Source organism: Anolis carolinensis, chromosome 1 (assembly GCF_035594765.1).
Source record: "Anolis carolinensis isolate JA03-04 chromosome 1, rAnoCar3.1.pri, whole genome shotgun sequence".
NCBI lineage: Eukaryota > Metazoa > Chordata > Lepidosauria > Squamata > Dactyloidae > Anolis > Anolis carolinensis.
The window spans coordinates 75,967,775-75,981,839 of record NC_085841.1 but is presented as its reverse complement, the minus strand read 5'-3'; the positions used below and the strand labels follow the sequence as shown (position 1 = coordinate 75,981,839).

Sequence of the window (14,065 nt, the reverse complement as noted above, 5' to 3'; positions counted from 1 at the left end):
GCATTTTCTATGAACTATAAATTGAGAAGTTTGGGGATGTTGTAATGAACACCTCCTTTCATCCTATCAGATATAAGAAATGCTACTACTGCAGTGTGGAATCCCCCCCCCCCCCATAAAATGAATGAATGTATGAAAGACATTTTCAGTTAAGACATACAGCAATTAGCATAGGAAATACCATAACCTTCTGATAAATGTATATTCAAAATGCATTTGACCACTTATTTTATCTCTGAAAGATTATTTCAAAGAACCTGAGACATAGGAAAGCTACTTTCCTAATTAGATTCCCAAAGAGCATTGGCAATACTAAACTGTACAAGCAATTGGCATGGCTCAGAATAAGGTATCCTATTGAACAAATAAATATCATAAGCTACTCCAGTAGAAGACATCCAAAAAGACAAGATGGTTGTCTGCTGAAAGACTGGAAGTAGCCCAATAAATAAGGAAAGAAAAAGGAAACAGTGATAGGGAGAGGCATGCCCAATTAAATTCACAATTTCAGAGGTTAGCCAGGAGAGATAAGGAACTATTTTTAACAAGCAATGCAAGGAAGTGGAAGAAGACAATAGAATAGGAAGGACAAGAGACCTAGTCCACAAAATTAGAAACATCAGAGGTAAGTTTCAGGCAAAAATGGATATGATCAAAAACAAAGATGTCAAGGACCTAACAGAAGCTGAAGAGATCAAGATAAGGTGGCAAGACTATACAGATGATTTGTAGAGGAAGGATAATAATATTGAGAATAGCTTTGATGGTGTGGTGAGTGAATTAGAACCAGACAACCTGAGGAGTGAGGTTGAGTGGGTCTTAAGAAGCATTGCTAATAACAAGGCAGCTGGAGACAACGGGATCCCAGGTGAAATATTTAAAATCTTGAAAGATGATGATGTCAAGATGATGCATGCCATATGCCAGCAAATGTGGAAAACACAAGCATGGCCATCTGATTGGAAAAAATCAACATATCCCCATACCAAAAAAGGGAAATGCTAAAAAATGCTCAAACCTTTGTACAGTGGCACTCATTTCACATGCAAGTAAGGTAGTGTTCAAGAACCTGCAAGGCAGACTCCAGCAATACATGGAGCGAGAGTTGCCAGATCTGGGTTTAGAAAACGCGGAGGAAATTGCCAATATATTTCAGAAAAACACACACATATATTTCTGTTTATTGACTGTTCTAAAGCCTTTGACTCTGTGGATCATAATAAATTGTGGCAAGTTCTTGGTGGTATGAGGATACCAACCTACCTTGTTTGTCTCTTGAGGAACCTGTATAACGGCCAAGTAGCAACAGTAAGAACAGACCACAGAACAACAAACTGGTTCAAAATTGGGAAAGGAGTACGGCAGGGCTGTATACTCTCACTCTACCTATTCAACTTGTATGCAGAACACATCATGCAACATGCGGGGCTTGACAAATCCAAGACTGGAGTTAATACTACTGGATGAAATATTAACAACCTTAGATATACAAATGATACCACTTTGATGGCTGAAAGCAAGGAGGATCTGAGGAGACTCATCAACTAGGTGAAAGGAGAAAGTGCAAAAGCTGGGTTGCAGTTAAACATCAAGAAAACCAAGATCATGGCAACCAAACTGACTGGCAAATAGAGGGAGAAAACATGGAGGCAGTGACAGACTTTGTATTTCTAGGCACAAAGATTACTGCAGACGCAGACTGCAGCCAGGAAATCAGAAGATGTTTACTTCTTGGGAGGAGAGCAATGACCAATCTCGATAAAATAGTGAAGAGTAGAGACATCACATTGGCAGCAACAATCCGCATTGTTAAAGCAATGGTATTCCCCATAGTAACCTATGGATGTGAGAGCTGGACCATAAGGAAGGCTGAGAGAAGGAAGATAGATGCTTTTGAACTATGGCTATGACCAATCTCGATAAAATAGTGAAGAGTAGAGACATCACATTGGCAGCAAAGATCAGCATAGTTAAAGCAATGGGATTCCCCATAGTAACCTATGGATGTGGGAGCTGGACCATAAGCAGAATCGACCTGAGGTAATTTCAACTGTTAAGCAAAAAAAATTTTTGCACCTCCTGCACCGTGGCAGGCGTGGCCACGCGATGCGGGAGGCGTGGCCTGGCCTCCCACTCCGTGCGCCCTGGCCCCGCCACCTGTGTCATGTGCCCTGTGTCATGTGGCCTCCCAAGCTGTGTGCCCTGACCCGCCTCTCGTGCAGCATGGGAGGTGGGCCAGGGCACGTGGCGCAGGAGGCAGGGCGTGCCTGCGTGATGCAGGAGGTGGGGCATCGCCCAGACGTTGCCCCGCCACCCGCACTGTGTGCCCTGGCCCAGCCAGCCAGGCCATGGCGGGAAAGTCCTTCCAGGCTGCGGCGAAGGCCCAGCCAGGCTGGCTGGGCCTTCACCGTGGCCTGGAATGACTCCCGCTGCAGCCTGGCCAGCTGTGCAAGGCCGCATCATGCACCCTGACCCCGCCTCTCGCGCCTCTCCCAGCATGGGCCGGAATAAGAGGTAGGCCTTATTGGAGAGCTCGCTCGCCGCTGAACAGGCCTTCCTGTTAGTTGGCGAGCGAGCCGATGGTCCCCGCCTGGGGGGCACCTCAACAGCGCCCCCGGGGACCGTGCGCCTGAAGTGGGGGCTTCAATGGCCTTCATGTTGGGCCGGGCCTGACCATAAGGAAGGCTGAGCAAAGGAAGATAGACGCTTTTGAACTGTGGTGTTGGAGGAAAATTCTGAGAGTGCTTTGGACCGTAAGAAGATCCAACCAGTCCAGGAAATAATTGCCGGCTGCTCACTGGAGGGAAGGATATTAGAGGCAAAGATTAAGTACTTTGGCCACATAATGAGGAGACAGGAAAGTTTGGAAAAGATCACGATGCTGGGGAAAATGGAAGGAAAAAGGAAGAGAGGCCGACCAAGGGCAAGATGGATGGATGGTATCCTTAAGTGACTGATTCAGCCTTGAAGGATCGGGGGTGGTGACGGCCAACAGGAAGCTCTGGCATGGACTGGTCCATGAAGTCACAAAGAGTTGGAAATGACCGAACAAATAAACAACAAACTCCAGTAGAAGGAACTTTTAAATAAAATATTTACAGGCAATTCTGGAAAAAGACAATATTTGGCTGTAGATACACATTTTACATACAAATTCAACGTAAGAACAAACCTACAGAACCTGTCTTGTTCTTAACTTGTCCTGTAAATATTTTATTTAAAAGTTCCTTCTACTGGAGTAGCTTATGAGATTTTTTTTGTTCAATAGGATGCCTTATTGTGAGCCATGCCAATTGCTCATATAGTTTAGCAAAAAAAAAAAGCATAGGAAAGGGTTAACACCCCTGTAGTGTTTGTTTGCTGTCTGTGCCCTTGCTCAGAAGATTTCGCCTTATTTTTTGTCCCTGTGATCATTGGATTTTGAAAAATAAATTGGCTTCTTGTGGAAGCAAAAGTTGGTGATAACTTGGGGACTGCCTGTATAGTCTTCCTTTTTGTTCCACTTCTCCAGTATATGTCACTCAATTATTCTTCACAAGTTTCCTATTCAAATGTATTTCATTCTCTGAATTGTGAGAAACATTCCATTGCACATTCCAAACCACATAGAGAATATTGTTTCAGGGTCAACCTTTTGAATGGTCTGATGCATTCAGATGATTGGACATAATCCTAAAGTCATACAGATATATTTGTCAATTCACTTTGGAAAACAAATGCATGACAAAGAAAACTATAGTTGCGATCTTTTGTGGCTCAACATGCTATAATAAGCCCACATGTAGACCTCCACTATGCACATTCAGTCTCCTGATTTTCTGAACAGCATGTGAAGCCCATCTCGTGGACATTCCATGCTTTGTAGGAAGCAGGCACAGTCACAGAAGTAATGTAGCCATAGCCAGACGTAAAACGATTACAGCAGTGTTGAGACCTCCAGAGGGACCCTACCAGATCACAGTGCTGATGTCATCATGTTGTATCTGGTTATGAAGACAGCTTCATAACCAGATGCTTCTGGAATCCTGAGCATTTCCCATAAAGCATGGGGTGGCTGTTTTGGGGTCTTTAGAGGCTGGTCAGCCAATTGGGGGAGATAGGGTTTCTTGCATAGAAAGGAGGGGGAAACCAGCCCCTGAAACAGCCCAGATATGAATGCATGCATACATAAGGGAACTATTTATATGTTTGACTCTTATGTAATATCAACCAAGGTCTGAAGACAATTTTGTGCAATTATATTCCTTTTCAAAAGAAGAGACAAATTACCCCTAGGATTCACATGACACTTTTTTTTCCAGTATGTGGCTTTTGTCCTGGAAAATCCTCATCTAATTATTTGTCAGTAGTGTCCTGGTTTCCAAAAGGAGAGGGTGGTGAACTTACTCATTTTCTGAATAACAAAGGATTTTTTTCAAAGCTTGAACTTGAAAAAGAAGAATAATTTCTGGTTAATGGATTTGCTACAGCCCTTCCTCCTGAACAAATGTATACAGTGCCCAGAGCACTATGACATAATAAGATTTTTACTGACTTACAACAAAAGCCATAGTCAGAACACTAACTCTGCCATTCTGCCTTGAAATCTGTGCAAACTACACAACCAGTTTCCAGAAGATATCCTGGAGGGAAATGGTTGGGGAGGGACTTAGGCTGACACAATCTTATACTGTCTGACCTACAACCTAATTAGGATGAAGCCATTCTATTCAAAAACGCTACATTTTTTTAAACTTTGATTAGACTTCATCCAATTTCTTCAGCCTTACTGATCTAGGACTGTGCACTAACTCCATTTTGGCTGGTGTCATAAACAAAGCCTCAATACTTCAGCTTTGTAAAGAAAATCAATGCTACATGGAAAATAGAATCAGATGGATAAACAACTTTAACTTTATGCAGTTCATGTTCAGGTAAATGAAAGTTTCCTCCCTGGTTAACCTTTTACTCAGTGACTTATCAAAAGTAAATGAAACCTTTCTGTATACACTGAATATATCTCCCTAGGTTAAAATAATACATATATAATCCAGCATTCAGAATTGCTTCAATTGGAGTTTAAGAATGGAAATGGTTGGTGTAGCTTCTTCAAGATAGATTAAGAACATAGTAGAAGGACTCTAATTTAGGGCTTCCCCATGCTAAGACTTTAATCCAGACCAGTCCCTCACTCTGTGTTGTCAACATGTAAGAGAAAACCACATGTAAGTTCTATTTCTGTGTCCAAAAACTGGACTAATATGCAGGGGATCCTTCTGCATGAATCAATTTTACAGCATTCTGGATTGTATGGAGAGATTGTATGGAGAAACACATCATAGTGGAGAACACTGTATAGATGCAAAGTTTGAGAGAATTTGGGGTCTGTTTCCACAATAAAAAAACCCAAATTATGGTGGTGGACACAACTGTACCATTCTGAACATACCCAATCTGATTTGATTATAGATACTAAACAAGGCCAATCCTACTTAATATCTGGATGAAATATCATCAGAGAATGCTAGGGATAGCAAACAGGGTTGGGAAACTTTCCTAAAACCTAGAAAGCCAAATGGTCTAGCTTAGAAATCTTAACAGCTGGTAAACTGGCTGGGATTTCTGGGAGTTGTAGGCCAAAACACCTGGGGACTCACAGGTTGAGAACCACTGGTCTAACTCATCAAAATATAGTTTTTTATGGTTCAATTTTATGTCTACTGCAATTTTTCAACTTCCCAGCAGTCAGTCAAGGATCCCAAGAATAACCTAGACACAGGCAGTTCAGGATGAGGGAGGAGCAAGCAGGCCTGCTATAGGTTAGGCTTTGGCTGACACCCCATTTGTCCCCTCATGGCAGAGGACTTTTGGGTCCATCACTGCCATCCTAGGGTACTTCAATAGTGGGCCAGAGAGTTGTGCTCATTGGCCAGCAGTGACATGGCCAATGTTTGGATCTACACTTCATGCAGGCACCAATCCAATTGCTGTAACCAATGTAGTTGTAGCCAATTTTTTCCTGCCAGTTTGGACTGTGTGTATGTTGTGGTCTTGATGGGCTGCTTGATGGGACAACTTTTGAACTACTTTGAGTAAAATGAGTAAATAAAAGGTCATTTAAGGTCAGACAACACACACTATCTGCATTACTGTTTTATACAGTAATTTCTACACAAACATAGCAGTAAATTGAAAAACATCTGCCAGCTGGATAGTCAATTTAGACAAATGTATACTTCTCTAAACAGGGTAAGATGATTGTTTACTACACCATGTGTTTTGCAAGAAGAGATTGGATTTTTAAATGTTTATGGATTTATTCCAACAGGATATTTAAATCAACTGCGTGAACATTTTCACTGAAATTTTAACCTGAATATTTTTCCAGACATTTCATGATTTTATGAGGCTATGTCTAGATGCATTTTAAGGGACTTGTTTTATGGTTTTGGTCTGGGTTACCTACTGGATTATCTTCTCCTGTACAATCTGCCCTGCACACTTAGGACCTTGTGTGTGTGTGTGTGTGTGTGGCTACTCCAACCAGCCAGAACTTGACTGGCCACTATCACCCAGAGGAACCTTTTTGTCAGTTGCCCCAATACTGTGGAATGACTTGCCAGAAGAGCTTTGATAGCTAGATCAGCTGTCAGAATTTAAAAACCATCTCAAAACCTATCTCTTCCAGCAGGCCTACCCAGCCAGTTTAAAATATGAATTTTAAACTCATGCCCTGTGTTTTGGTCTCTGTTCGATGTGATTAATATATATTTTATAGAAATGCTTGATATATATCATTTATGGAACTGCATTTTAATATGTGTGTTTGCAGAATTTTTTTTATAGTATTCGTTTTTTTTACTATGCTGTGACCCGCCTCAAGCCATGGGGAGGTGCAGGTAAGAAATAAAATGATGATGATGATGGTGGTGGTGGTGGTGTGTGATCACCAATGGTCACATAGTGTAGCTCTCACCAGCAGGTGTGTGGGTGAGTGAGCTGCTGGCAACACCCGAAGAAGGCCTTGTAGTTTTTCCCACTGACACATGTGGGCAAGCAATGCCTACGAGGTCTCTTTCGGATGCCGGCAACCAGCAGAGGTCCTATAGGCCTCACTTCCCCGTGCATACCAGTGGGCAAGGCCTATGAGGTCTCCCTTAGCTGCCGGTAGCCAAAGGAGGCACACATGGCTTGCCTGTGTGCGCCAGCTGGGGAGGCCCATGGGGTACCCCTCAGCTGCCAGCCCATAGGCCTTAAAATCACTATATAATAGTACCCTCCTTTTTTGAAAGGGAAAAAGAGGAAAAAAGTGTGACTATTATGTGGTAAAATACGATATTGTATTGTAAACAAGTCTTTACACATATATATTCCTGCTAATGCATGCTGTACTTCTCAACAATGTGCGACACACTCACCTGCCAAAACTTGCCTGTTAAGACTCACTGGCAGACTTGACAGATCATGTTGTAACTGGCATTTTGTGTGTTCATTTGGAAAATGAAGTAATCATTATGACTTAAACTCTGTCTTACACAACAGACATGAGTACAACCGGTTTAAAAAAATTCCTTTCTTTATGTTTCCTCCTCTGCCTTATTTTTATTTGCCCCATTGCACCCAGGCTACTACTGTTCTCATGGATCATTCCAGTGCCCCCAGGGGGCAATATTGCACTCTTTGGGAAGCACTGCTCAAGATCTTCCAGCATGATTGGAGGAAGCTAACACTGGAGGTGATAGTGATTCCCAAAGATTCACATCTGTGAATAATTTTAATCAAATCTATGAATAATCAAATCCATAAAAGTCAAAACAGCAAATGTGGAGGGATGACTGAAATATGCTTACTATGGGCTTTACCACACAAGGCAGTAAACTGTGATTTGAGCAGGGATTATTGCATCTTTGGTTGAGACTTACCACATGATGTCTCCATGTCCTGTTGTTCTATGGTGAGAGACAATTTGGAAGGCATTTCTTTTTATAAATGCAGAAATCTTAATTAAGAAATAATATTGGAATCAGAAAGCATGTGAAAACCTGCTTAAATTTATTTAGATTGGATGTAAGAAGCCTGTACAGATTGTGAACCTTTAAAAGCTATGTCTGTCATTTAGATCTGCAGTAATATACTGAATTGCAATCCAATACCTGCTAAGTGAACATGTATATCTGGTAGTGCTGATATAATGTGAAAAGAAGGAAAGAAGTGCAAGCATCAGAGTAAGTCATAAGGCACATCTACAGTGACATTATAATGCAGCTTGGGAGGAACCAGTTTTGCAGGTGATTAGATTGACAGGTCTGGAACTGATGTGAGACCAGGAAATGAGTAAATTAAGCACAGAACCTGGCTTTCAACCACTCTGTGTTCCCCCCTGGAGAGAGATGTGCATCCGTCCTCTGGAGGCATACAAGGTGAAAAAAGAACAGGTAGGAGCAAAGATAATCCATTACCCCCCGGTTAGCCCAGGCAATGGCAAACTAAGGCCTCCAGATGTTTTGGACTTCAACTTCCACAGCTCCTAACAGCTGGTAGGCTGGCTGGGAATTCTGGGAATCGAAGTCCAAAAAACCTGGAGGGCTGAAGTTTGCCCCATGCTGCCCAACCATGCCCTTGGGATGCTTCTAGGCAGCCCCTGTTCTGGGGTCTTTAATGTGTTTCAGCATGGTTGAGTGTCTAAAATGTGTTCTGCATTTTGTGGAGCCGATTTCACTCTAGATCTGGGATACACTGGCATTTACTGCAGTACATTTTTTTTGGCTGAACTCGAACTTTCCTGCAATTTTCATTAATGTGTTGTATGCCCTTAAATACATGCTGAAGTGTTTGAGTGGCATGCGCTTAGTGGTTTTTCAGTTATTTCAAAGCTACATTATATTATCAGCAGAGATGGAGCATAATATGTTACTAAAGGGTAAGTTTTTAAAGAAAAAATACACTTCAGTGATAAGATGTGATTAAAACATAATAGCTTTTATGTGAGAAATAGATATTTTTGTCAGTTGATGACTTTGTAATACATCAGAATCATAACCAGGGAACACATGCACTTGAGAAGTGAGGCATGCAGGCCACATATTTTCCCCTCATACATCAGCAATAATAATAGTATGGAGATAGGGGAGGGGAGTAAAATCTGCACCTCAAAGTCAAGAGGAGAATGAAAATGAAGGTCCTTTAGGGTTATCACTGAGAGATGCCTTACTTATTGGATGTCCCTATTTAAATGCAAGAAGACTGAACTCTGCTCTATATAACATGTGTGCCAGCATAGCTGGCATAACTTGTGTGTTTTAAAGTTCATGTCTTCCCTCTGCCTTCCCTTCCTTCGGTCTCACTCTGCTGAGGCTTTTCTATTTTCGTTTACAAGGTCACATGACCCTGTCAGCCAATTGCAGGACAACAGAAGCAATGGAAACTTCTTTCTGGGATAAAAGTAAGTCAAAATAGCTCAGCTCTTTTTACGTTCTGCTCTTCAAATGCTCACCTTTTTATTGCTCTTTGCCATTTCAACGTGCTAAGCACAACTTGTGGTGCCCGGGGGAATAATTAAAAAGCTTTCTTTTAAAACTGTCTTTTTCCAAGGTCGCTTTTTATTTGTGAAGTTCTTTATTTATTTTTGCATAGTGTAACGTGGCTTAAAAAGAAAGGAGGGAAAAAGAGAGAAGGGAATGCCTTTTAAATGCTATGGAATTTGTACAGAGGTGCCCATGGCAGGAATTTCCCTTCTGTATTTGCTCCAACAGCACAACGCTTCCTATTTGCTGCAGATTTGTGTGCCACCCCCCTCCGCAGCCCCCACTGTAACCAATCGGGGATCTAAAGAGGAAGTGATTACAGCAAGGATCACATGATCTCATCTTGACCAACTGCACATAAGGTTTCAATCTGAAGGCAGATTTCTCTTATTCCTAAATAACTCTAGCCTTAAACCAGAGGATTAGCACCTTTCACTTAAAAGTACATTAAGTAGCACTCTGCAAGGTATAAAAGGGGCTTGGGGAATGATAAAAACTTTTATAGTCATAAAACATTTTTACTCTCAAGGACAAATGTATTAACATTTTAATGCAGCAGGATTTTGAATTAGAGGGCTAGGGAATTATTTATTCAGCTATACATACTGCCTATATGAGCATTGTCTTTTGGCTTTGGCTGCATTTTTAAATTGATAGGATAGAATTTTACTGCTCATATAATTTTGAGTAGATGTTTTGAGTTTGTTAAATACTATGTCTTCTTGAATAGGTTTTCTTTGTGCAATGTGCTGATCGCCCCTTTCCCTAAATATACAATTAGTCTTAACATGCAATGACATATTTCCTCCACCCCAAATATGAGACTCAAAACATTAATGTTTTTATTGGATAATAAAAAAGCTTTTGAATTTATACAGAAACCACTTTAGTAAAAAAGAAGAAGAGGGTAGCCAGTTCTCAACAGAAAAATGGGAAATATGATTTTAAACAATCTAAACCTGTAATAGTATGAAATAGCTTATGTCGTCAGACTTTAGGATTAATCAAGTGTCATTTTAATTTATTGAATAATTTACTTTGAAAAAGAATGCATTAAACAGTTGTTTTGGCTGGGCAATTTAATGTATTAAATAGGGCTGTGGTTTAACCTGGATTTGTGTTACGTGAATATGTATGTTACAGCGCTATGGGGTGTGTGTGTGTGTACATGAATAGAAAAACATTTTCTTTTGAATGTTGAAACGGTGGTCTCAAACAGTGAGCAGATTAGTCATCTTAAGTCCCAGTTTTATGTTATGGTACCACACTGGAATGAAAGCACTCTGTCCCATCCACAATTTAAACATGCAACCTTTTTAGTGAATTGTGATGATGTGTATAATGAACTCCTGCACATTACCCTGCTGCACAATGACAGTTTCTGTTGCACAGTGGTCTCATAGTACTCTAGTGCCCAGTGCTCAATGGGATCCATGGTGCAACTATTACACTGTTGATTCCATTCTTCCAATGGTCTCAGAGATATAGTTATGTTTCTGCTTCCCTCCTGAGAATACAAATTTTCTGCAATATCGCATTTCAGTTTTATGTTGCTGCCAATTTATGGTGATATAAATACCTAATGGAACCTCACATTAAAATTAATGATTAAGCTTACACTCATATGCATGTCTGATGCCTCAAAGAGACGCATCGCATTTGACTGGAGTAGACTATATTTGGAATATATGTACTATTCTTCTTGTTGTTATTATGTGCTTTTAAATCAACTCTGATTTACAGTACCCCTACCCTAGTATTTTTTGCAAGAATATTCTTCAGAGAAGATCTGCCATTGCCTTGATCTAAGAGTGGGAGAATGTGGCTTGCCCAAGGTTATCCAATGGATTTCCATAGGATTTCCTAATTTCACAGAGTCCACTTAATTTGAGGTTGTTCTGGAATTATTCTTTATCACATCTTCATTTGTGGTCAGTGACTAGTATAGAATTCCACCTTATGATAATCTATCCACAAAAGCACAGCGTTTATATTAGGTTAGGATATAAATTAAAATTTAATACAATTTTAAAGATACTTATAAAACTCTACTCTGACTATAGGGTTCAAAAAGATAACCTAGATCTTAAAACTATATATACTGTTAAAAAAAACTATCCAATTTTTACAAATTGATAAACAGAAATGAGCAATTAATCTTGTAATTCTGAGGCCACTGCTTCTTAACATATAGTCCAGTATATGTGTGGAATAGCAATAGTCTGGACTGGTTCTGGAGGCAGCTATTTCTCCATCCCACAGTGGCAAATACAATCCAGGCTGCCCGACCATGCTGAAACCAGTTCAGCAACATCTTACCTTAGATGTCCCTGTTGCCCTTCCCAGACCATCACAGAGCTCTGGAGAGCTCCTGTTCATCACGCATGCCTTTGTGAACATCAGCAAAGGCACCAGCATGACCAGGGATGCGGGAGACTATTCCTCCTCTTTTTCCCTAGTTGCGCAAACACAAAGGCACTTAGCAATAGCAAGGAGCTCTGAAGAGCATTGTGGCTCTCTGCTGAGGCAACGTAAGGGTGACACAACCCCGATCCATTCCATTTTCCCTGTGCCAAGGAGCATAGGGAAAAGAGCACTGTGGTAGCTGGCCATGTGGACTGTACACCAGTTTGAATCAGAGCTGGCTTAGCTATCCACACTAACATTACCCGGAAACCACACAACACCCCTATCCACATGAACATTGGAGTGGAGGGGTGCTCCAGAATCTCTGGAGCATCCCTTAATTTCTAACATGGAGTAAAACATAAGGAGCAACTACTGGCTTGACCTGGAATATAGGTGGCCACTCAAATCATTACACCATATGGGGTCTTGAAATATTTGTGGTCTCTTCATACCTATTTACCTGTAATTTTTTTTTTTTAAAAAATGACCTTGAATCAAAATGGCTTTTATTTACACAGAGGTTCTTATGCTCTGTCTTTCTGTTATGTGAGCTTCAATAGACATTATATTTGGATAAATTCCTCAAATACAAACACCCACTCTAACATTTGGAGCTTAGCTTTAAGTTGTCTCTTGCATACAAATAGCAAAGGAGTTATATTCACAGCATCATAACTTGGCACACATTCTGAAAGAGAAGTGGCCTATTTAGTTTACTTTTCAAAGACATGACACCATCTAGCTGGAATCTAGGATTTTGATACTCTTTCTTACCAGATAAATCCTAATATATTCCTTTAGTGTATCTGTTGTTGCTATTGCTGTTTGGCTTGTGTGCAGATAGTTCCTATTCCAAACCTTTATGCCCAGCTGGCTGCCTGATTCTTGGCATATTTCCTAGACCTAACTATCTCCAAGGTGGTTTAATGCCCATACTTTGCATATATACTCCCTATAAATAAGCTCCAAACTACACATTGGTAAAATTGGTAGTGAAAAACCCTCAGTTGTCTGTCTTAGGTCCCAGCCCATGTCACTCTTCGAAATAACATGTAACTATAGTCAATTATTTCTTTCACAGTAAACAGTAACAGAACTTTGAATGCACTTTAATTCTGGAATTTGTAGGTTTGTGAGATATTTTGAATTTTTTTGCCTGAGAGCTTTAATGCCTTACTGAACTAAAAATCCCAGGAATCTGTAGTATGCAGTGATGGCAGTGGTGATAATTCTGTAACATGAAAGAGAACTAAATATTCTCTTGCTTATAAATAAGAATACAGTACTTCTTTTTAAAACTTCTAGATTGAAGACATTTATTTCCATTATGTTTTAATATACTGTTCTCTACTACTGGCCAAAAACATTCTTGCTTGTATTATATTACTTACAGAATGACCCAAGACATTATGAATTTTGTAACATATTTTATTTATGGTCTTTCAGCTCCCCTCCCTCTCATATTTATTGTGTCTTCTTACTTGTTTCAAACTCTTATGCCTCTCCCTCAATTTCAGAAATATTCATGTCTGTCCATCTCTCATATCTTGTTTCCTTCAGCCTACTGTGTCTTGTGTTAAATTGATCCGCTTGTCACTAACACCTATTCCTTTTTCTCTCCCCAAGTTGGCACATTCTGTCTTTCCTTCCCTGTTTTGCCGTATTTCTGTTTTCTCAACTTAAGTAAACTACTTTTGCTTCTCATCTCTGTCATCCAATACACACACCTTCCTTTTTCCTCTTTATCTATTTATCTCTTCCTTTTCATTCACATATTTCACTACAGATGCAACAGTTGCCATTCTCTTCTTCCACCTCCCTCGTTTCTATTTGTTGCTTTCTGTTCCACTTTCCACTGCTTACGCCACTGCCCACCGTAGAATGAAATACTCCAATGATGATAGTAGAGGAGGTAGTGATGGGGTAGGGTGGGAGTGGGGTGGTGGCAATTTAATACATGGGAACATTGTTCTTCATATACAGAATTTATCTTGTGTTGTTGAAGGCTTTCATGGCTGGAATCGCTGGGTTGTTGTGAGTTTTCCGGGCTGTATGGCCATGTTCCAGAAGCATTCTCTCCTGACATCAGAGGTTCTGAGGATGCCTGTCATAGATTTGGATGAAACATCAGGAGAGAATGCTCCTGGAACATG

The 14,065-nt window shown here is 40.5% G+C and overlaps 1 protein-coding gene across 5 annotated transcripts in view; it reads left to right on the top strand.

Moving 5' to 3' along the window:
* The window catches only part of esr1 (estrogen receptor 1), a 267,379-nt gene that overhangs the window by 10,776 nt on the left and 242,538 nt on the right, over positions 1 to 14,065 (top strand). For 2 of the 5 annotated variants that reach the window (XM_008116661.3, XM_062976461.1), the window contains exon 1: positions 8,824 to 9,421. The exons of 2 other annotated variants lie outside the window; for them this stretch is intronic. In XM_008116661.3, the coding sequence (XP_008114868.2) occupies positions 9,361 to 9,421 (61 nt within the window). In that variant the 5' untranslated portion in view covers positions 8,824 to 9,360. Of the gene's footprint in view, positions 1 to 8,823; positions 9,422 to 14,065 lie in introns of those variants that run through there. One more of the 5 variants, NM_001290517.1, reaches the window with a different exon arrangement.